At 37.5% G+C, this 23,175-nt stretch overlaps 1 protein-coding gene across 2 annotated transcripts in view; it reads right to left on the reverse strand.

The window, feature by feature from the left end:
* The window catches only part of col5a2a (collagen, type V, alpha 2a), a 29,801-nt gene extending 14,989 nt beyond the window's left edge, over window positions 1–14,812 (reverse strand). The window contains exons 1-8 of one of the 2 annotated variants that reach the window (XM_077215959.1): window positions 14,477–14,704; window positions 1,633–1,848; window positions 1,510–1,523; window positions 1,371–1,403; window positions 1,243–1,275; window positions 740–793; window positions 547–633; window positions 380–457 (exon numbers count right to left, since the gene is read on the reverse strand). In XM_077215959.1, the coding sequence (XP_077072074.1) occupies window positions 380–457; window positions 547–633; window positions 740–793; window positions 1,243–1,275; window positions 1,371–1,403; window positions 1,510–1,523; window positions 1,633–1,848; window positions 14,477–14,573 (612 nt within the window). In that variant the 5' untranslated portion in view covers window positions 14,574–14,704. Of the gene's footprint in view, window positions 1–379; window positions 458–546; window positions 634–739; window positions 794–1,242; window positions 1,276–1,370; window positions 1,404–1,509; window positions 1,524–1,632; window positions 1,849–14,476 lie in introns of both variants that reach the window. The other variant, XM_077215960.1, reaches the window with a different exon arrangement.
* Window positions 14,813–23,175: the final 8,363 nt, after the last annotated feature.

Below are 23,175 nucleotides of genomic sequence, written 5' to 3' on the forward strand. Positions count from 1 at the left end.
GTTTAATGGGATCATTTAGTCTAGAACTACAACAACCATAACCATCATGTTTACAGCACACCTCTGCATCTGATTTCTCCCAACATGGGGACAGAAGAGGTGTCAGTCAATAAATGGAAAAACAAAGTAACTTGAGTGACACATGGAGGCCAAGTATGGTAACCCATACTCGGAATTCTTTACACACATTAGGAGTAGTGATTAGTGAACACACACAACATACCATGGACACACACATCCGGAGCAGTGGGCAGCCATTTTTGCTGTGGCGCCCATGAAGCGATTGAGGGTTAGGTGCCTTGCACCTCAGTCATTACATAAGAGTTCTTAGATATAATTTTTTTTATTGTTTTGTTTATATTACAGAATCTCCACTTACCCGAACTCCAGGCATCATAGCATGCTGAGCTCCTGTTTTGTCAGCAAATCCCCCGGCCATATGCGAAGACAACTCACCCTAAGTAACAGAGGACATGAGGCTTTATTTATTCTGTAACTGCTGTAACACTTTGTTAGATGTTGCTTGATCTGTCTGGTAACACTCACTCCTGGGGTATGTCCTGGGGGCCCTGGCTCTCCTGGCTGTCCTGGAATACCGGGCTCTCCATCATATCCTGGGGGACCTCTGAGACCCTACAAGAGACATTTAAGTCAGGCTAAAATAACATAACATTACAAAAATATTACACAATATTTCACATCTTTAATCACATTATGAAATTAATTAGTTGTTTCTTACAGGTCGACCTTTCGCTCCGCTGTCTCCTCTATATCCTGGTGCTCCTGGAGGCCCCTATATAAAAAAACAAACAAACAATCAAAAAAAAAAAAACATAAGGCAAATAAAAACTGTCTTTATAGCCATTAGCACTATTGCGTTAGTCTGTCTAAGATCTTGTCATAGTCGTACACAAAATTTTGACTGTAAGATGATTGGATGAGTTATGAATAGTCAGTGTAGAAGGTTTCAACTTCATTTAACAACATGATTACTTAAAAATATGTTCAAATAAAGACCAACCCAGCTTATGGAAATACACAGAGCTGTGCTCTGTCCCCATCTAGTGTCCAGACATCAGAAAACATAGAGCAAGTAAACCACTACTGTAGATGCTGTATATGTGACATAAGCATGAAAGCACTGGTTTATTTTACTATATGTTTAATTGTATAACTCGATCTGTTTGATTTATCCTTTTTTTATATAGTGATCAGGACAAAAGTCAATGGAGGAAAGCTCACCATCGGTCCAGGACGACCTCTTATTCCAATAACCTGAAATCGAGATGGAATTTTTGTATTATTTACAAACTGTACACATATATCCGTCCTCATCTTCAAATGTAAGGTAAATGTTAATTCAAACATACATGTGGGACATCTCCAGGTTCTCCTTTCTGACCCTGAAATTAGGAATAGTGAAAATGTGTCACTTGAAGTCACTTTTTATGTATCACTTTAAATAAATAACTGCATATTGGCAGTGCTGAGTGAAACTATATAGGTTACCTTGGCAACTCTGTCTGTTGACAAGAAAAAAAAATAGTAGCTGTTTATCTGTTCTCACATTTCAAAACACTACAGATTCTTTAAATTAATTTGTTTTCGTGTTTCTGTGGTGCTCATCCTCACCTGGTCTGCCATTGCCACTGTCATGTGTTGTGTCACAAACAGGACAGCACTCTCCTTCTGGGATTACTACCTTTCCACAGTTAGACACTTCATCACATTGCACCTCATCGCACAAGATGGTCCCACTGTCACAAACACAGATCCTGCATGGTTCAGGTTTCCAGATGTCTCTGTTTGTGTACACCTGCCCGTTCTCTGTACAGCTCAACTCATCCTCTACAAGCAAAAAGAAGGTAAAAACTATGTAAATAATGCACATAGCATGAGTGTGTGTGTTAAAAATATAAGGAGCTTATATGACACATCTTTAATTAGGTTAGACATGTATTATTTTAGCTATTTTTCTAAATGCATCAACAAAATACGCTAACTTTCTTTTAAAATGTTTTCCCCTTCTTCTTTTTCCCATGAGAATGTCATTCGGTCTTTTTCAAGCCATATTTTTGCCCGAATTTTGAATTTATTCTTCATATTTTTTCATTCTGTATTTGATCAAATGTTTAAAATCATACTTTTAAGAATGGAAAAGGCAGTCACGGAATCACCTTATGTGTGTAGTGCAATTATGTGTGTCATGCCATGCAACTAGTCTAGAAGGCCAGACAGAAGACTTTACTATACCCTGAGAAAGTGGCTGGGAATTACTGGAAAATGTGATCTCTTGTCTTTTAGAAAGGCTTTTGTGGGAAGACATGAGCTAATGCTCTCCACTGAGTCTGATCCACATACTGTTTCCAGCAATGTGCTATTCACCCTATCATTGAAATAAAGTTAAAATATTTATAATAAACAATGTCCTAACACCTTTTTTTAAGCAATTAATTACAATAACTTTTCAGAACAGCTGTGGCAAATATTTGCTAACATTTAGGAATGCAGTTTGCTGCTGTAACACCAATACACCAGGTGGCGCTCTTGAGCTCCATTTAATGAAACCTTTTGGTATTTCTCTGCTCACCTGAAAACTTCACTCTGAAGAGGATGTTTTGTACCCCGCCATGTGAGAAAGTGGGTTAAAATAGTAAGGACTATGATGTATCTCAATATACCGTAATACTCTAATCTATACAGACAAGGATCACCAAAAACTACATACTGTAGCAAAAAAGTAGGCAAAGATGTAAACCTTTTTAGCACTGTATAGGGAACTTATGAGGAACGATCATCGTATATTGACTCTGGGATGCAGATCAAATGTGACTAAAACTTATAGCTTAAGGGGACACACACCCATTAAATTCTGAACGTGAGCATGCCAAAAGTGCGTGCACAAGCTAATGAATAAACATAGCATAAATGAATGAAGCGGATGTATTAGGATGATTGGAAATTGTTGATACCTTTTTTGACCAGAGGGAATGAATGTCTCAGGGAAGGATGCCAATGGAAAGAGAGATATTTTTTCTGAACACACACCTGCTGACAACCTCAGAGAACACACCAGCAAACATACTAGTTTATATGTAAATATAGACTAGTGTTCAGGCTGATATATTCAGTAATTGTCACTCTTTGCATCATTCCAGGCCTAAGTGATCATTGCGGATTGGAAGTAGAGCAGGATTTGAAGATGGATATATATTGTTGGAGGTTAAAAAACATAAGAACAAGCTAGTCAAATTTTGTTTATCTTGTTTATAGATCTGTTGCATAACAACAATGTTATAGTCACATTCATGGTGTGAATAATTACGGTAACATATTCTAGCAGTTATACACATAAAAACCACTTTTCCATTGTCCCAGTCCATGGCATTCGAAGTAATAAATGGAACTAGAATGGTACATTTCCAGAAGAAAATGTGAAGGGGTGCTTGCAGTGGCAAAACTCGCCACACGGTTGCTAGAGTGTGGTTCATGATTGCATACGAACCAACAAACATGTCTGTATGATGTTTTGGTGCTGAGATATGGCTTATTCATGTGTTCAGGTGGTTGCTAGGTGGTTGCTAGGGTGTTCTGAGTGGTTGATATGCGGTAGCTAGGGTGTTTTGGGTGGTTGCTAGGGTATTCTGGGTGGTTGCTAGGGCGTTGCTAGGGTGTTCTGGGTGGTTGCTAGGCGGTTGCTAGGGTGTTTTGAGTGGTTGCTATGGTGTTGCTAAGCGGTTGCTAGGGTATTCTGGGTGTTTGCTAGGGTGTTGCTAGGATGTTCTGGGTGGTTACTATGAGGTTGCTATGGTGTTTCTAGGTGGTTGCTAGGGTGATCTGGGTGGTTGCTAGGGTGTTGCTAGGATGTTCTGGGTGGTTACTATGAGGTTGCTAGGTGGTTGCTAGGCGGTTGCTAGGGTGTTTTGGGGGGTTGCTATGATGTTGCTAGGTGGTTGCTAGGTGGTTGCTAGGGTGTTCTGGCCTGTGGCCTCGTGCCTATGGCCTACGGTTGCTAGGGTGCTGTAATTGGTTGCTAGGGTGAGGCTATTAAGATTTTAGGCCATTACTTATTGGCTGCTTGATAATATAAATCCTCTGAGGGAGAGAGAGAGGGAGAGAAACGCAGGGGTGTCAGGCCCTTTGTGTCTGTGTGTGTGAAAAAGTCGGTTGGGATTTAAATTTCTGAACATTCCGCAATGTTAAGTCAATGCGACTTTTTTGGCCGCTTTTTCGTCCGCTGTGCGAACATCGTACACCCGATCGCTTAGAAAAGTCATAGCACACCTCTCCTCAATGAGCCGGTCGATTTGACGCCTCACTCAGGGGTCTCTGACACTATTAACACATTCATTTCAGGGGCCGTTCACACCATAGTAAGTCAATGGAGCAACTTTGGGCAGCTCCTGCCCCCCAGGGGTGCAACTTTTACCCCATTGTGAGGTATGTTCTTACAGAACCTGTCAGCCTCTTCAATTGTAGTGACCCACACATTTCTGCGAAATTCTTGCTCAGAGATACGAGTGGTCAAAGTTTGTCTCAATGTTAAGTCTATGGGATTTTTCGGCCGCTTTTTTGCCCGTGGGGCAAACACCGTACACCCGATCGCTTATAAAAGTCATAGCACACCTCTCCTCAATAGGCCGCACGATTTGACGCCTCATTCGTGGGTCTGTGACAAAAGCTGCGGGACTAGCCTTTGGCAAGCACCACTAATAAGTATGCACAATAACAATAGTGATGCCTTGCCTTTGGCAAGCACCACTAATAAGTATGGAGAAGAACACTAGTGATGCCTTGCCTTTGGCAAGCACCACTAATAAGTATGCATAATAACAATAGTGATGCCTTGCCTTTGGCAAGCACCGCTAATTACAAAACATTTGAAAAAGCAGATTCAACCCAGATAGTCCATGCACATAGGGTAATAAAATTATTCAGTGGTAAGTATTTTAGTCAATACAGCTGGAACTGTCTATTCCCCTGTGAATATTTCATTGAAAATGTGTTTGAGCCATTTCAAATTTGTGGGAGGAGAACAATCTTTCTCAAGCCACCACTGAAAACCTTACCATTAAAGGTGAAGAGAAAGCTCACTCTTTCCCTATTTTATTGCACACTCTGCGCTTTCAAAAAGCAACGCTTCAAATCCCCTAGTGATAATGATAGCAAAAGCATGGTCCTTTGTGGACTTATGACGTACATTTTCCACCAGTCTTCCAGTCTGGCCTGACCTGACCACACTGAACATGCTCAGCATTACTCCATGTCAGCTAAAGTCTGTGGTTCCCTCCCAAATGCTTAGGCTTCCGTAGGAACGGTCTAGGAAAACAATGGGCAGCTTTTTTACAATTTACATCTCCACCAAGATACTGCATTGTGGGAGTTTAACTAATATAAATCACATGTATTTTCCTTTGGTTTATGTGGAAATACTCATAACTTGCTTTGTTCAGGGACTTTGTTGTTGGAACAAGGCTGCATGGGTTAGAAACAGTGGAAACTTATGGAAACAGTGACTCATCTCAGTCTGTCTTTCCAACACCAAGTATATGAGTTTATGTGTGTGAGAGAGCAATCTTTTATTCAATAAATATAAGAGTTTCATCTGAACACCGGACAATGTTAAATGATAAATTGATTATATGATGATTGTAAGAACTTCATTGATGAATGCTACGGTAATCACACAATCCAGGGAAATGCTTTTTTTTTTCCATGAAGGAAGCATCTGTTTAACAGTTAAACCAGATAAGTTTCATTCAAACTCCAGGGAAACTTTAAAAGGTCTCCAGTCCTGCTTTTTAAAAGTCAATGACACAAATAAATTGTGTTTCACAGACCTCTGACCTCTCTTGTAATTAACTGATAGAGTTCCCCGCAGTTCACAGTCACACACAACTCCCTCTTTTTGAAGAAGAATCTGTGTGAAAATGGGATGTTGGTGATTTGTCTACATTGTAATTTAGACTGTCACTCCAGACATATAGACCTCAAAGTTACTGTGAAGCCTATGATTATTCAAGCCTTTACTCTATGTCCTTGTGACAACCCTTTACTGAGATACAAATGAGGAGTCACACTGGTTTCAGTCTAGGGAGAACAACCTTGCTTGTAGAAGGAAACATGGTTTCCTCGTTTGGACACGTCTTCCACTTTTTTTTCTTTTTTTTTTTGCTTTCGATGATGTGCGGTGAGAATAATTTTATTGCCACATCACACTGTGCTCTAAAACTCTTACCACCAGTTCTTAATGAGATTTTACCACATGTCTGAGAAATCATGAAATTCACGGTATCATAATACACTTGGCTAGAAATAGAGCTGGTCTTTTCAGTATATGGAGGACTGAAGTAGATACAAGTCTGTGCTGCAAAGAAATTTAAGAAAAATGGCAAAAACTGCTCATGGCATATTGTTATTTATAGATTCCTTAACTTTTTAATGTGTACACAAATTGAACTCCTGCCCTTTTTATACAAACTTAATATATGTTCAGACGTTGAAGGGGTAAATGTGTCTCTGTGTGAGTGTCAGGCAAGATATTTAATTTATGCAGGTCAATACCAGTCACATTCTTGGCTGAAATCAACAAAATCTCATGACCTGAAATAAGCCTACTCATTGCTTTCCTAGCCTGTTTTCATGCATCAGGAGTGAAACATCAGGGCAGTTAAAAAATTAATCAAATTTACAATATTAATGATTCGTAAGAGAAAAATATATATATTTTTTTCCAGGCTGTGGATTTCATTAATATTATTATTTTAATATCTGTGCATCCTGTGAGGAACAACTTACTAATTTTTTCCAGGAATTGGAAACATCCCTCCCTCATGTTTCTTTTCGTAGTGCTTTTCCTCCTCTTTGCTTTGTTTGGATGTTGTGCGAGCTTGCAGAGCTTCCACAGCTGGCCTGTCATGGTTCTAGCTTACATTACACTGTTTTGGATGGAGAACCTCGAGGCATCAGCGGAGTGGATTTATATAAACATTACTTCATGTGACCCCACACCGTGATACTTCCATTTCAGATCAGCCTCTTTCCCCTTTTTCTTTTTTTTCTACCTTGGATTAACTTAAGCTTCAAACTTTGTCATTAGAATCAACTGTAAACTTGAAATGCATATTACAAAACATATTTCAATAGTATCTCTGGATTTTGTTTCTCTTTGGGCATGAAATTGAGATCAAAAGAAACACTTGCATTAGATGTGACGAATTAGTCAAGTCAAGTCACCTTTATTTTTATACCATTTTATACAGATTGCTTCAAAGCAGCTTTACAGTGATAACAGGAGAATGATGCATTTTACTTCAGCTGAAGTCAGTTCAGTGTTGATTCAGTTCCTTTGTAAAGATCATCAATTATTACATTTGTTCATTTCATCTTTAAAGCAGTTAAGGATGTCATCATCCAGCTCAGTTCAGTTCTCATCCAACAGCGTCAGTACAGTCAGATCAATAATACTGTTGAATATGAAGTGTTCCCAACGCAAGCCAGAGCCGTCAGTGGCAAGGAACCAAAACTCCATCAGGTGACAGAATGGAGAATAAAAACCTTGGAAGAAACCAGGCTCAGCCAGGAGCCAGTTCTCCTCTGGCCAACGAGCGAACACGGAGTGATTATGATTCAGGCTGCATCACAAGTCACAATTCAGAAATCCTCATATGTCTGTTGTAGATATTTGAAATCGGCTGTAATGAACATGGTTTTAATCTTATAAAAGTGAGACTGCCGACTGCTCCACTAGAAGGCATCCCACACTTGCTCTGGAAACCTTTGAAGTTTATGGCGTCTTATATCTTTTTAAAGCATGACGTTTTGAATGGTCAAAAGGTCAGCTGAAAGGTCAGTTCTTGCAAAGGCCATAAATTGTATAGACCGATACTGGTTGGTTGTGTTTTAACTTTTAACTTATGTAGCCTACTTAATAATGTATTGCAAACTCATCCAGCATGTATAATATCACAAATTTAACAAAAAATACAAAGTACTGAATAGAAACAGATTTGGTTACACTTTATTTCAATGGTCCACTTTAAACTTTCAACTAACTATAAGTAACTTTGCAAATACATGTCAACTAACTCTCATTAGTAGACTAGTAGACTGACTGTTAGGTTAGGGTCTGGTTAGTAGAATGGGGGTAGTAGATGGGGGGGCATCAAAATAAAGTGTTAGCAGATATTAAGCAGACAGTACCACTACTCTAATGACTGGTAAAGTTGACACGTTGCAAAGTTACTCATAGTTAGTAGAATGTCTAAAGTGTACTATCGAAAAAAACTTGTTACCACAGATTTGATGTTTTATTTAATGTATTTCTGTCCGATCTAGTTTTATAAATGAAAGTAAACAGATGGACTAAGTGAATCTTTTCAAAAACTCAAATTAGAGAATAGGAAGCAGAAGACTCATTGTTGATTAGATGAGAAATAGACTCAATGCTTTGTCTCCTTTTTATTATTCCATGGTTATAGAGCTCTTCTCCTTAGAGCTTTTGAAAATGTCTGATTAGTCATGAGCAGCTGGTTTGACTGCAGTGTTTTGTGAGAATGCTGGTTGGGAAATAAGTGATTAACCGCAGATTAATTTCAACAACTCTAATCGTTTGACCAGAAATCTATGGTACCTAGAAATACTTTACGCTCTAGGTAAAACAAAAATCATATACTGTCTAATTTTGTTTAGAGATACAAAATACTGTAAAATATGTATTCTTATATATTATATTTATTCAGATACATTATATTAATTTTATATTATTCAAAAATTTTCATATAGAGCCTATGAAAGTTAAATTGGCATGTGTTAATCAAGCCTAATCGAGCATAGAAGCTTAGATTAAACAGCAGGGTAAATATTTAAATTATTTCCTTAATGACTAAGAGGTATAAGGTAAGGGTTTTAGAGCACAGTTTGATGTGATAAACTGAAATTATGCAATAAAAAAGCAATTTAGATACCTCATTGAGGTCATATCAGTTGCACTTTTAAAGGAAAACTGCACTCATCAAGCAATTGCATGAGGTCGTTAAGTACACTAACAGTAAAAATACTTCATTATTAATATACACTATTTTTTAATGACAAAAAGAGCGTCCTTATTAGCTGACTAAAAATGTAAGACAATAAGAAGAGGTAGATTTGCTGTAACCATTATGAGACAGCAAGGAATTATATCATTGCTAAGACCTAGACATTACTCAGCGTTCTGTCCAGAGGAAATGCCGGAGTGAGAGACTTCCTGCTGTGAAGATACGAAAAAGAACTAACTTACAAGGTGGAAAAATGTCTCTTTCGTGAATGTGTTTTTGAACTTTAAGCTCCTGCCAGATTGAAATTCTGTGCCTGGATCACATTTTCTTCCTTAATATGATATATGAACTTTTTTGGCAACATTGATCTACTGGATACATACGGATTGTAGCTAGTTTATTAGAAGGATACATGAACAATGTTTAACGTCGGTTTAATTTAAAAAGAAAAACCGCGTGAGGAAGTAATTGTTATAATTGGCCTAAAATTTACAATAATTGAGTGTACACTGGATATACAACAAATGGCTTAGCAACAGAACAAGAATCAAACTCCTTAACAGTAATTTGGTACATTATTTCTTGATTTTCATTTTGAGAACTATTTCAAACTTCAGCTGCTTTTTAACCAATGGATATTACACACAAATAAAGATTAAATATGTAATTTTCTAATGGACCTCTGACATTTACAAACTGAAATGTGACTGCCACATGGCATCTCAGGATGACTTTGTTTTTTATAACTATTAGAATCTAATCTTATTGTGTCCATGACTCAATAAACTGTGCAGATGTTTCCATACAAACTGGGCGGACTCAGATGGCCTAGTTATGATTGATTGAAGTGCATTAGTTGCTTGAGTTGAAAATCACACTGTGTTCTCATGTTGAGAGTTCTCATTTTTCTATTTTCTTTTTCAAGTAAATACTACAGAAAAAAAAATCTATATTGAATGAGTTAATTCAGGCAAGCATTAAAAAAAGGATATTAAATATTTGTAGTACTCGATTCAAGCTTCAAGATTCAAGAAATTATATTTTACTTGGAATTGTTTGTTATGTTTACAATGATTCTTTGAGTATCAAAGTTATAAAATTAAGTTAAACTTTCTGATACTGGTGTTCCCATCATGCAGTGAGGCATGAATATTAATAAGGTTGCATTTTTAAAACAAGGAATGCAAAAAGTGCTGCATGGGGTGTAGAATCCGTATCCCGGTGCTCTTTGGGTGGGACAATTCAACTCATAAAAACATATCAAGCCAAGCTTTTTATATATTTCCTTAAATTATTGAGTGTCTTGACTTGATATGTTTTTATAAGGTTGCATTTTTCCCTGTTTTATCAGGGAATCTATTAGTCACTGTCAAAAGTCAAAAGTAATGTGGAATAGTTATGTTGATTTGATCTTATGGCGCGAATTCAAAACCTGTCATTTCATCTTGTCATAATATATGTTCGAGCTTGGCAGCCACAAAGGACTTTATGTACTTTAAGTATTGGTATCAACACCATCATGGTACAGTAAATTTCTCATAGTGTGAGAAGCTTGAGAATGGTATGGCTGTATGTTAACTGTATGTTATGGCAGACAACTTTGTAAATATTAGTCACTTCCTTAGTAGAGGATAATATTTTTGGGGGATTTTACCGGACAGGTGGGCTAATAAAAATGAGGCAGCGGATGTGATAAGGTTCAGTTAGTATAATGACTTGTGGCATTGAGCATGTTATCTGTCCTTCAAGGATAGTTCAAAAATGTTAATTCTGTCATTATTCTACTAATCCTTTTGTGATTTTCTTTCTGCAATGAAACAAACAAAGTTAACTTTTGAAGATAAGCCATATTGATAGTGAATATGGGGATATCAAGCTCCAAAATTACAAACTGCAAAATGACAAAAAAAAAAAGTAGTCAGCTCAGTATGAATATGTGCTGTATTCTAAAACTTTTAAAGACATGTAAAATTTTTAAGTTTTGAGTTGTGTAATTTTTAAGTAATGTAATTTTTTTTAAGTACCCCTAAGTGTTCATGATAGAAATAGCAATGTCTAATGTGAAAACAAATAATTATTTTGAGTCAGATCTTATCAACAAATCTTTGAAATTTTAATTCCGTTCACAATACCTGTCGAAATTATTCATTGACGCCTATTGCATTATGAAAAATTGTAATAATTTTCGTGTGTTCCAAGCCATATGGGTTTGGAACAACAAGAATGTGAGTAAATGATGACACACATTTCTTTTTTTGGTGACTATGGTTTAGCCTATATCCACAAAATAATCAGTATATTAAATCTGGCTTCTACTTTTATCCATCAAGAAATGTTTTTGGGGACTAGTGTAGCATTAACAGACAAACAGACAGGACTAAAAACGTATAGACCAAATCCAGATGATATACAGACCACCTGGAACAGCTGTGTATAAGCTTATGAACCATCTCAAGGGGAGATCTCGTCATTTCCTCCACTGCCAACCTCTGCGTTCTCTACACAGTCATGTTTGGCATACATATGTCTCATCCTCCTTGCTTCCTGACCCTGTAAGACTGCCAAAAGTATGTTTGAAGGTTTTTCACTACATCTATTGAACATGAGGCTGAAGGCTTGCTTGCACATGACAGACTTTGCTGAGCTATTGTAGTTTAAAGTTGTAAAATGTCTGCATTTGCTCTCATTTTCCAACCCCAATTGTCCTCAATGCTGTTCGAAGACACAGTGTTCTTTACATCGGCTACATAACTTCCTCCACAACCACATTTTAGCCAACATTTGTTTTAATATTTTACAAATACTGCCAAAGCAACCAGTTTAACATCTGGAAGTCATCCCCAGGGCTTGCATTTACTGACTGCCATAATTTACTTTATAAGTAGTTCCCATGGAGCAGGCTCAAGAGCGCGCTAAACATTAAAAATCCATCCTCTAAATTGTTTATTCCATGGAGAACCCCAGAGCCATATTGGAGATCAAAGGTGCTACGGATTGTACAGTAAAGGTTAATAGTGTTAGAAATTGGTGTCATGGAGAATAGGGTTATCTCTCCCGCTCCCTCTTTCTCGCTGTTTCCCTCCCTCTTGCAGGACCAAAGAGGCATGTAATCAAGTCATAGCTCAAAAATGCAGCACATGTTTTCCATCAGCACATAAGCTGTGGACTCGGTCGAATGCGCATATTTGGATATTTAGCTGTAAAGTGAGAACACTCTCTTTGTTGTAATATAATTGATGTGGCAACAATGACTGAAACCAGTTTTTAAACAAAAAAGGGCATTCATTCATGTAAAAAATATACATATAGAAAAGTAGAATATAGCACAGAAGGCTACACAACCTTATAATGAAAAAATTAAATTAACGGTATAATGCTAGAAAGAATCTTCTGTTTGGGTCAGAGAGAAATTACAGTGTTTCTCACTTTATTGTGAGAAGTAATTTGTGTGGATTTGTTTAACCAAATCTACACAAAATGACACATTATCCAAAAGATTAGGGGTATTTAAAACTGTTCCATGTGATAACGTTCAGATGAAAAGATGTTTGATCACGTGGAATGGATGAAGAACAGAACAACTTCACTTGGACTTTATGTGGTGCGTGCTGGTATTGAAATGTCTGTGTGAAAGGACAGGGTGAGAGAAACAGCATCTTTTATGCATTAGATAGAAAAATACTTGCAACCTAACCACATTTTTCGAAAAGCACATTTAACTTTTTTGTTGTTTTGCTTTTCTAAAGTAATTTTCTACTCTTTTACATTACATAAATATTACTCTTGTAACAAAACTGTTTAGAAAGAAACATCTGTTTTCAGTTAGTCACTTTAACTAGCTTGAAACCCAACCAATTTAGCCATTTTCTTTAAGTAAGGAATAGTAGGTTATGTACACAAACAGACTTAAGTTAAGTTGGTAACACTTTATTTCGATGGTCCACTTTAGATATTCTACTAACTATAAGTAACTTTGCAACTACATGCCAACTAACTCACATTAGAGTGTTAGTAGACTGTCTGCTAAATATCTGCTAACACTTTATTTTGATGCTCCCCCCAACAGACATTTTACTGACTATAAGTAACTTTGCTATTACATGTCAACTTATTCTACTAACCCGAACCCTAACACCTACCCCTAACCTACCAGTCCACTGTAGTCGACTACTACTCTAATGAAAGTTAGTTGACATGAAGTTGCAATTGTTTTATTAATTGTACTGTAGAGATTAAAATATACATATAAGACTAGTTCTAACTTGTTTATAGAGCCTATTCAAGTGGGCAAATATGCAGTTTAGCAGGAAACATAGTCAAACATAGCCACCAAAATACATAGTTTTAGAGAAATGCCACCAAAAATTACTACAAACTTTCACTTAAATAAAATATTATTATCGCTTAACTTAAAGTGCACAGACCGATGTGAAATATAAAATCTCTTTTTACATTGAAAAAACATTATAATTGTGTATGTATGCTATATTATTAAAGAGTTCAAATAAATTTTAATTATTATTATTTTTTTGGGTGTAAGGATCATTTACCAGAAGGTGGCGTACTGCCTGTGAAACCCCAACAATAGGTTTTGAATCCAGGAGGCACACGTAAAACTTGTTGCTCAGAGGCATATATCAAAATCTGCTAAACATTCAATATCAAGAGAACCTCCCTAGAAGTGTTGTGTCTGGTGACATCATTTAGGGAAAAATACACGTCACATGTTTGAAATGCTCTAAACCGGGGCATGACTGAGGTAATAGCACTCAGGTGTTTTCTCGGCTGGGTTTTTTTTTTCTCTCTTTCCCTGCATGTTCAGAGTCAGAGCCTTACTCATAATATCCTTACACATCTGCTTCGAATTAGGATGCAAGATGTGTTCCTGTAGAGACATGTGAGCACAGTACTAAAGCTGAAATCGATTTAGCAGATGTGAGAGGAGGATATTGGTGCAAGTAGACAACAAGTCTGATGGTGAATGTTGAAGAATTAAGAGTAAACTGTGCCCTTTGCCCATCCTCATGTCACAAAACTCAAAGTGACATCACCCTTAATCATGTTACAGTATGGGAACCACATGGCATAGCTAGTGATACTTGCTTGTCAAAAGTACTAGGCTACCAAATCTCAAACTTATGGCATAGCTAAAGATGCATGCTGGTCAAAAGTACAGCCAAAATCTTATGCAGATATATGCAACATCCTTTAAAATTAAGCTCAAATTTTAAACAGTTAACAATTAACATATAACAAGCTTTAAATTCAAGCCTTTCAAGACAATTTCACTTTATATACATAAATAAACCTTACTGGTAATCATTTATAAAATTAAATAAAAAAATAATATTAAGACTAGTCCCATGTCATTATACCAAGATCAAAAGCAACAGCTTTAGCATCAGCACAATTAGCTTCATGAATAAACAGCAACTTACCACCGTTTTCGTCTTGGCATTTCACAAATTGTAAAAAAGCCACGGATAAAGCCAGAAACAGGACAGTCCTATAAGGCTCAAAGATCATCATGCCCATATCAAAGACATGAGCTGTTCTTGTGTGCAAAGTAACAGGGAAGAGGAAGGGAAAAAAAGTCCAGGTTATCGCTGCACCATGAAAACAGACTGAGGTTTTTCCTGCTCAGAGCAGCAATCAGACCCAGCCCCACTCTCTGTTGCCTCTTTTTTAACAGCTTTAAGTAAGAAGAATGCTGCCAACCCTAATTTTCCTCCCCCTTTTGTCAGTGTTCTCTCATAAGCATCCACTCTGGCTCTGTAGAATTATGTTCCTCATGAGTCATGACTATTCTTTAAACATCGGTTGTTCTATTGTAACAGTAATTCTTGAATATGTTTTTGGTGATAATTCACTGATATGTTAGAGTCTGTTGCTAAGAAGGACAGTAAACTGGCTTTATGACAGTCTTAACTGCACTGACTTTACTGCTGTTGCTTATAGGCTCTCTTTTTACAAGGAAACAATAAAATAATTTATATCCCAGTTGTCTTGGGTTGCAGATGACAGATTTAAACAAATAGTAAAACAAGAAGGGGAGACAATGGTGAAAGATAAAACTTTGGTAAAAACGAATTTTCTGCTGCTGTGAAGGACTTTAAATTCATTGTTGCTCATTATTGATTGCCTCAGTATAAACTAGACGATAGGATCAGCAAAACCTTCCCTTTGCTGGTCAGGAATCTTTTACAGTTCCACAGACTTGTGCAGTTCAACATTTTATTAAGTGTATTTCACATGATGAACACATGCGTATGTTACTGTGAATTACTCCATTAACACAAACATTTATGTGAAAGATGACCAAGATATTACATGTGGTTTGGCTGAATGGCAGGTTTTGCTCTGTTTTTTTAATTTTATTTCAAATTCAATAAAATTGTATGGCGTGCTATCAGTGTTGGGAGTAACGCGTTACAAATGTAATGCATTACAGTAACGTATTACTTTTTGCTGTAACGCAGTAGTGTATTTTACTCGGTACGTTCAGTAACGTTTGCGTTACAACACACTTTTAGTCAAAAATTTTATTGTTTAAAAAAAGGAAAACAAAAACAGCAAGACCGCGAGTCATCAACGAATGAAAAATGCAAGTAAGTTATTACCTGTTCATGGTCAGTCAATAGCCACGTGTGGTGTCCAAGTTTGTAAATAAAGACTAAACGACCTCTTTTGATATACTTGTATAGTGATTTATTTCATTCATCTCCCTCTTGCTGGTGTACCTTTGTATTGTGTGACATAATCCGTGAAGGCGGGTTTTACAGGAGTGCCTCGAGCCATGATTTCGGCCTCTCTGCTCGCGCTGGCCAGTGGAAAAGCGGCTAATGGGTGAAGATGGCAGAAGAAGACTGTACATTCGTGAGATGGACGTATGCGCATTACTTCGAGTTTGGCCTAAGGGTCTCTATTTGTTATGGGTTTTCTTTCTAAGCAGTTCGGCTATTTTTATGTTAATTTCTATGGACTAAAATGACTGAGGTTGAGGGTTGGTCCTCCAATTGCACTTTATACTTCCCGAGAAAGCATAAGCTATGTTCATCATGCGCACTTTGTGCATGACAGTTTTGTGTTGTGAACCTCTTGAATTCAAAGAGAATAAAATAATGGCAACAATAAGAAAATAATAACAAATGTGCCTCTTGTCATGGCATTAGAGTTGACGTTCTGTTGTGTCAAATATGAATAAGTATACAAAAGTATACTATCCAAGCTATTCCCAGATATTGCCAGATAATCACTTTATCAGACTTGGATCATTTGTGATTCTGTCTGTCATCCTTTCTTGCATTTTCTTGAGCCTTCACTTTGCCAATTATATGCTATATTGTTAGTAGCCTGGATAGCCCACAGTTATTATGCTACATCATATCGCCTTCTACTGGATGTAAAATGCTCTGAAATACATTTAGTCATTTTAGAATGTAAAGTACTACTTCTGTAGTTATTTTGGTGAAAGTAATACAGGAGTAATGTAGCACATTACAATTCTGAGACTGGAATTTTGTAAGGTAAAGAATTACTTTTTAATAACAGTAACAAGTAATCTATAATGTATTACAGTTTGGAAGTAACTTGCACAACACTGCATGCTATAAAGTAAAAGAGGACGGTCATCTAGTATAATTTATACTGCTTAAGGTCATCAGTGGGTATTTGATTAAGTTTCCTCACAAAGTGAAGAGCAATAATTAATGTGAGAAATTATGAATGAATGGTCACAACTGACAATGAACAGTAAATATTCCAAGAATGAAAGGAAATTGAAAGCTCTACCGACTGACAGGTATCACTGATGTAGGTGTCCTGAGGAATCACACCTGTTTCCTTTAGCTGACACCTCTAGGCTCTGTATAGAAAAAGAGTCAGGAAAGCATCCAGTTTATTTCAGCCATCAGAAAATGCTCCCTGCGTGTTCAGATTTGCTGACGTCAGGTTGGCTGACATGTCTTCGGAGGGCAGGCTTTTACTGAGAAGGCGTCTGGGATTGGGATTGGGTGATCTAATTCTAGAGGAAGTAAGTGAAACAGCTGAAATAGCTCACAAACATCTAGCTATCTATCTATCCATCTATCTAGCTATCTATATACGTTCAATTGTTCTGTCATTCTATCTATCTATCCATCCATAAGCAGAACTGTCATTAAAAAAATAAAAATTCAGCTAATAACAAAATATGCCCTGAACAGTTTTGTCCAATTTTCCATCAATTTCTTTGCAGCAAGATTTGTATCTTCACCAGGCCTATAATGGATTTAGATGTATATGGTATGTATATGCAGTGTGTTGTTTTGATCAATTAACTATTATTTAAGCAGATAGTAATTTTCTAAAATAAATTTTAGAAACAAAATATGTTTTCACTATTGATTCTTCTCCTTTCCACACCCTCTTTTCATCTGAACATTATTGGCAGACACATTTGAGCTTGAATTGGAATTATTCATGTTGCCAAACTAAGCTTCTAGTTACTTAACTAGAATAAATGTCTAGGACATTTATGCTAAATGTGAACTGGTGTGTATGTATTTTTTTTTTTTGTACTGAAAATATTTCATACCTTTTAGGAGTACATTCAACTGCTAAATATGAGATTATCTCGTATAAGGTGAACCAGAAGATTTAAAGTATTCAAAATAATGCTTGACTAATGCTGTATTTGAATCCCCCTTTGTTTTTACAAACTTTTAAGGGAAGGGGGAGGAAACAGCTGTGAGCCATGTTCTTCGAGCACTTGATTTACTCTCCATCACCAATGCTTGTACAGCACAGAGGAGCAGAGGTGAGGAGGGGGTGGGCTGAGTCGCAGAGCAGCTATTCTTGTGAAGCCCAGCCCAATGGAGTGGCCAATAGCCCTTCAAACCTCTGCAATATTGCTTGCAAGAAGCAATACTGTCACGCCAAGGACAGGAATGGGAGGCTGTTTTTTTTCTTCCCACTGTTACAATAGGCAGCCAATTGGATCATAAGAGAATGTAGCACAGAGGAAGCTAAAAGCTGTAGGGGCAGACAAGGGCAGCTGTTTGCTGCTTTGGGATGTGTGTCTGTAAAATGTACAGCAAGTGTGGTTGTCTTCTGTGTGGTTAAATATTTATTTCAACACAGTATCTATAAAGTCATCACATATATACGCATAAAAAAATACACAGCATTAAAAAAGGGAAATTAATAGTTTTATTTAGCAAGGATGCATCCAAGTGATCAAATGTGACAGTATGACTTTTGTACAAACAAATGCACAAACATAAAGCAGCACAACTTTTTTTTTAACATTGATAATAAGAAGAAATATTTATTGAGCACCAAATCAGCATAAAATGATTTCTAAAGGATAATGTGACACTAAAGACTGGAGTAATGGTGAAAATTCAACTATGCCATCGGAATAAATTAGATTTAAAAATCAAATAAATGCAATCTTGGTGAGCATACTTATTTAGAAAATATTTTTAAAAATCTTATACTGACCCCAAACTTTTGAATGGTATTATATACAATTACAAATGCACACTTCTATTTCTGAAATCTGTAAGCATTGTCAGTTAAAAAAAAATTAAAAATAATTATATATATATATATATATATATATATATATATATATATAGATATATATATAGATATATAGATAGATAGATATATAGATATATATATAGATAAAATGAAAGTGCAAACTGCATTGAAAAATCTCAATTAAGTATAGTAATATGTAATATGATAAGCACAATAATGGCAAAATATATTGGAATGCTTACAACTTGCACTTGTATATCCATTGGGCAGGTTTGTAACCATTGATATAAAAAAAGTTATTGTTTTTCACATTAGCAAGAATGAAGTGATAATGATAAGTTTATAGGTAACAGTGACTTTGTTTATACATTTTAACAAACCGCTTGACCAAAGTTTTCCATAGTTTTCATCAATAATTCTTTAAAATAAATGATGGTGCACCTAACACTTAACAGAAGCACTTAACAGAAAAATCTGTTAAAAAGGCCATAGTGTATATGTCAATATGAATTAATTTACTGTATTGATTTTTCAAAAGGTTTCATATTTGTAATCATGTACCGTGTTGTGTTTTAGGGTTAAAGGGAATGTCTTTTATCTTAATTGATAATGTCCGGTCAGAATATGACCAGTCTTTTTTTTTTTTAAGTGTGGTCTGAAAAAAAGAAAACTGAAATGTATTTAATATCTATTGAAAATTGCAGACTGATCTTTCGAACTTAGTAGGAGATTCATGCTTTACTGACTGTGATGAAAGGCATTGAAAATGGTGACAAATGCTGAACTCTTTATCGCACCACCAACTCAAATACAATGACTGATTTATTCAAAGGAATGTCTTGTCTGGAGAATAGCCAGATGCTAACTTGTACTGGCTTGTTTTTTGTGTTCACTTTCCCCCAGTAAACAGATAGAATATAGAACCTCTGAATGTGATACTGGTGTTTTGTTATTTAAGGGAAAAGTCAAGGCCTTGGCACAGTCACTCAAATTTATGGTACAAGAAGAAACAAACAATCATATTTTTTTAAAGAATACACTTTTTTTTTGTTTCTACTCCAAACTAATTTTATGTTCACTATCATATTTGCAATTAAAATTTTCCTAAATAATGACTCTGTACACAGTTTAATCAATAACAAAAGGCATAGATTACTTTATTCTGACAGCTGAAATTTCTTTCCAAGATCCTATTTTATGAAAGATAGAGAACATTCAAAAGGGTTGTGGTTCTATTACAGAGACACATTTTTCCACAAAAGAACCATGAGGAAAGTAAACTAAAGTCTTTGTTTTCATGCTTTTAAAATGTGGAATAAACTGAGATCTTGTGTGGTAGACTTAGTAACTAGTTTGTGTCAGAAGGTGATTATCATCTCGATTGACACATATACACAGACACGTTTGCAAAACAGAAGACTAGAATGTACACCAGCCCCTTCATTTGCCACGCACAATATGAAGTCCCACTGAGTGAGAAAATAAAATTGTGTTGCAATCAGTCAGCAAACATTCTTTTCTAGATAACCATACTGTATAATAACTTTTTGTTGATCAACGGGTACTTGTTGCCCTGCCAGAAGGAGTGATGAACACGATCACGCAGTCTAGAGCTCCTTCCACGGGAAGGCTCTACGCGTCTAAATGCGAATCTACGCACGGCCAGTCACTGGGAAGACATGAGTTGGTCATCCGCTTCCTTAGAGGAGCTAGAAGGATGAATCCGCCACGCCCCCCGTCGGTTCCCATGTGGGATCTTTCATTGGTCCTCGAGGCCCTGAAAGCTTTTCCATTTGAACCACTAGACACCGTGGGGTTGAAATATCTATCACTGAAAACCGTCTTTCTGACTGCACTGTCGTCAGTAAAACGTGTAGGGGACCTGCATGTGCTGTCTGTCAGCACGTCGTGTCTTGAGTTCGGACCGAATTACTCTAAAGTCATCCTCAGACCTAGACATGGCTATGTCCCTAAAGTGATGGGCACTCCATTCAGAGCGCAAGTTATTTCGTTGTCAGCTCTCCCAGCATCTGACAGCGAAGGTGATGTGAATCTCCTCTGCCCTGTCAGAGCGCTGAGGTTTTACATTACGCGCTCCGCCTCCTTCAGGTGTTCGGAACAGCTTTTTGTTTCGTTTGGTGGGCGCACCAAGGGTCTCGCCTCCTCGAAACAGAGCCTGTCCAGATGGATAGTAGACGCTATAGCGGCCGCTTACGCGTCAAAAGGTCTGCAATGACATATGTGTAGCGGCGGACTGGAGCTCCCCGTCTACCTTTGTCAGGTTTTATAACCTAGAAGTTCCTGCCTTGCAGGCTAAACTGTTGTCAGTCTGAAGGAGAGGTGTATTCTGCCCAGATCTCCTGCTCAGATCACTCTCACGTGACTCAGCTCTCCTGGTTGAGCTGCACTAGTAGGGTATGTGCCATGTGCCTATACAGACCGGCGCGCTGCTCTGTATTCCCTATGTGTGCTTATGTACAAGTGATGGCCCGCGTGGCTGGCCACCTTATTTTTTCCACTTATGGGGTTCCCCTGAAAGCTCGGGGTCTCATGTGGATGCTTGGCGCGCACGGCGTTGACAAAGTGTTCCCGTAGCGTAAGCTAAACTTACGCAATACGAGAGAACCTCTCGTAAGAGAACGATACTCGGTTACTAACGTAACCTCGGTTCTCTCTAGAGAGGGAACGAGTATTGCGTAACCGGCCGTGCTCGCGCCACGAGCGACTTCGCTTCAGTCGACGAAAACCAGGGAAGTCAGCCTACAGCCCCTAGTGTTATACGCTAAGCCACGCCCATTCTGGCGGTCTGTGACGCTATGAAGGCGCGGGCGCCCTTCATTGGGCGTGACGTCACACCGGGCTCACTGGTAGGCTGCAGCAGTTGCCCGCAGGGCAGCCAATGAGCACGCGAGATGGCCTGCTCTAGGTCTGCTAGCTGCTGCACTGCGTTGACAAGGAATACAAAATTAAGGATAATTTTTTGGCTTCAGTATCTCGAGAAGATGAATCTTTCCCCGTAGCGTAAGCTAAACTTACGCAATACTCGTTCCCTCTCTAGAGAGAACCGAGGTTACGTTAGTAACCGAGTATCGTTTTATAATGTACTTAGAAATGCCCAACCAGGGAGAGGAGTTGAAAATTAGCATTAGCCATAAACTCTACATGCTGCGCATTAGTTGCAGGCTTTGTATTGTAACTATGTTTGACTGTATGGTCCCTGTTAAATAAATAAATAAACTAAACTAAACATTGATGTTTGTGTTAAATTTTTTAAATAGCTTTTTTAGAACCTCTTTTCTGGGCTGGACACTTAAGGCCTCATTATGCTTCTACGTCAACTCCACGGCGTAGCTACGCCGTCACTCCTATGGCGTCGTGGCCGTTTTATGGTTCTGCGTCCGGTTGAGTTGCATCGCTGTGCATCTGACCAATCACAGCCCTTGTGGTCTGCGTCTCCTCGACGCGTAGTTACAATTTTTTCGAGGTGCACGTCAAGCTAGGGCGGAGGAGTTCGCGGCGACGCAGAGGGGTCTGCGGGGGTACGCCGTCGATTCGACGCAGAAGCATAAAACAGGCTTTAAGGCCATTGCACACTGAGTCCGAAATTCGCATCCGAAATTTTTGCACGTTAAAAAAAAATTCGACCTCACATTATGTCAATCACGCTTGCACACTGTCTACGAAACTTTCGTCCGTCATAAAAAAAATCGGATCGATTTGATTCTCTGCGTTTTTCGCATCCGTAGACAGCAGTTTGCATGGTGTTTGAATGGAGTTTTGACAATTCAGAGCCACCGAATCACGAATACGAAAAAAAGTATACGGAATTTTCGGGCTCAGGCCTTAACAAAATGGCCTTACCACTGGGCAGTTTTGCTTGTTTTGAACTGCAAGAAAAGAGCAGTGTATTTTTTTTTTAAATGAAAGAAATTAAAGAAAATAAAAAGTTTTTATTTATTTTTATATTTCAGTTATATTGCTACTTTCTTTTGCTTGACAAAAAAACGTGTATTTTAAAAGAAACCATTGGACTGTAGTGATGATTGATAATTTGCAATCATTTATATAATAATGTCAATTTCCAGTGTATGTTCAAATACATGGATGACAGGCAAGAAGCTAGTTTATTGCACTTTTTTCGATTTCTATTTTATTTCATTTTTGATATCTGGATGTTATCTGAAGGTTATCTGCAAGTTAACTGTGTTCAATCAGTGCTGCTTTAGTCTCAATTTTATCTCAGGAGTTTTTATAAATGGGGATGGAAAAACAGGAGTCACAATATTATAAGTAAAAACGCAGTGATGTTCTACATTCTCGCACTATTAGAGCAGTTTGCAATCACCAAATAGCCCACATTTATGCTAACTGATTGTTTTGATCTAATGCTGATGAATAATGAATATTTTAATTGATGGTCTTTAATATCAAGGAGCGGTAGATTTCCTGTAAACTCGCATTTTGGCCAGGAAAGTTTTGATGGCACTTTTCATATTACCTTCGGATAATGCCTGTAATAACGTAGTGTTTATAAGCGCAGCGATTCTTTGTTTATGTAACCTCTATAATTCTGCTGTTCCATAAACGCCACCTACTGGCAAAGAGTGAATAT

This window comes from Siphateles boraxobius, unplaced genomic scaffold (genome assembly GCF_051911475.1).
Source record: "Siphateles boraxobius isolate OS27281-9 unplaced genomic scaffold, OSU_SipBor_1 7, whole genome shotgun sequence".
In the NCBI taxonomy this organism is placed as follows: Eukaryota; Metazoa; Chordata; class Actinopteri; order Cypriniformes; family Leuciscidae; genus Siphateles; species Siphateles boraxobius.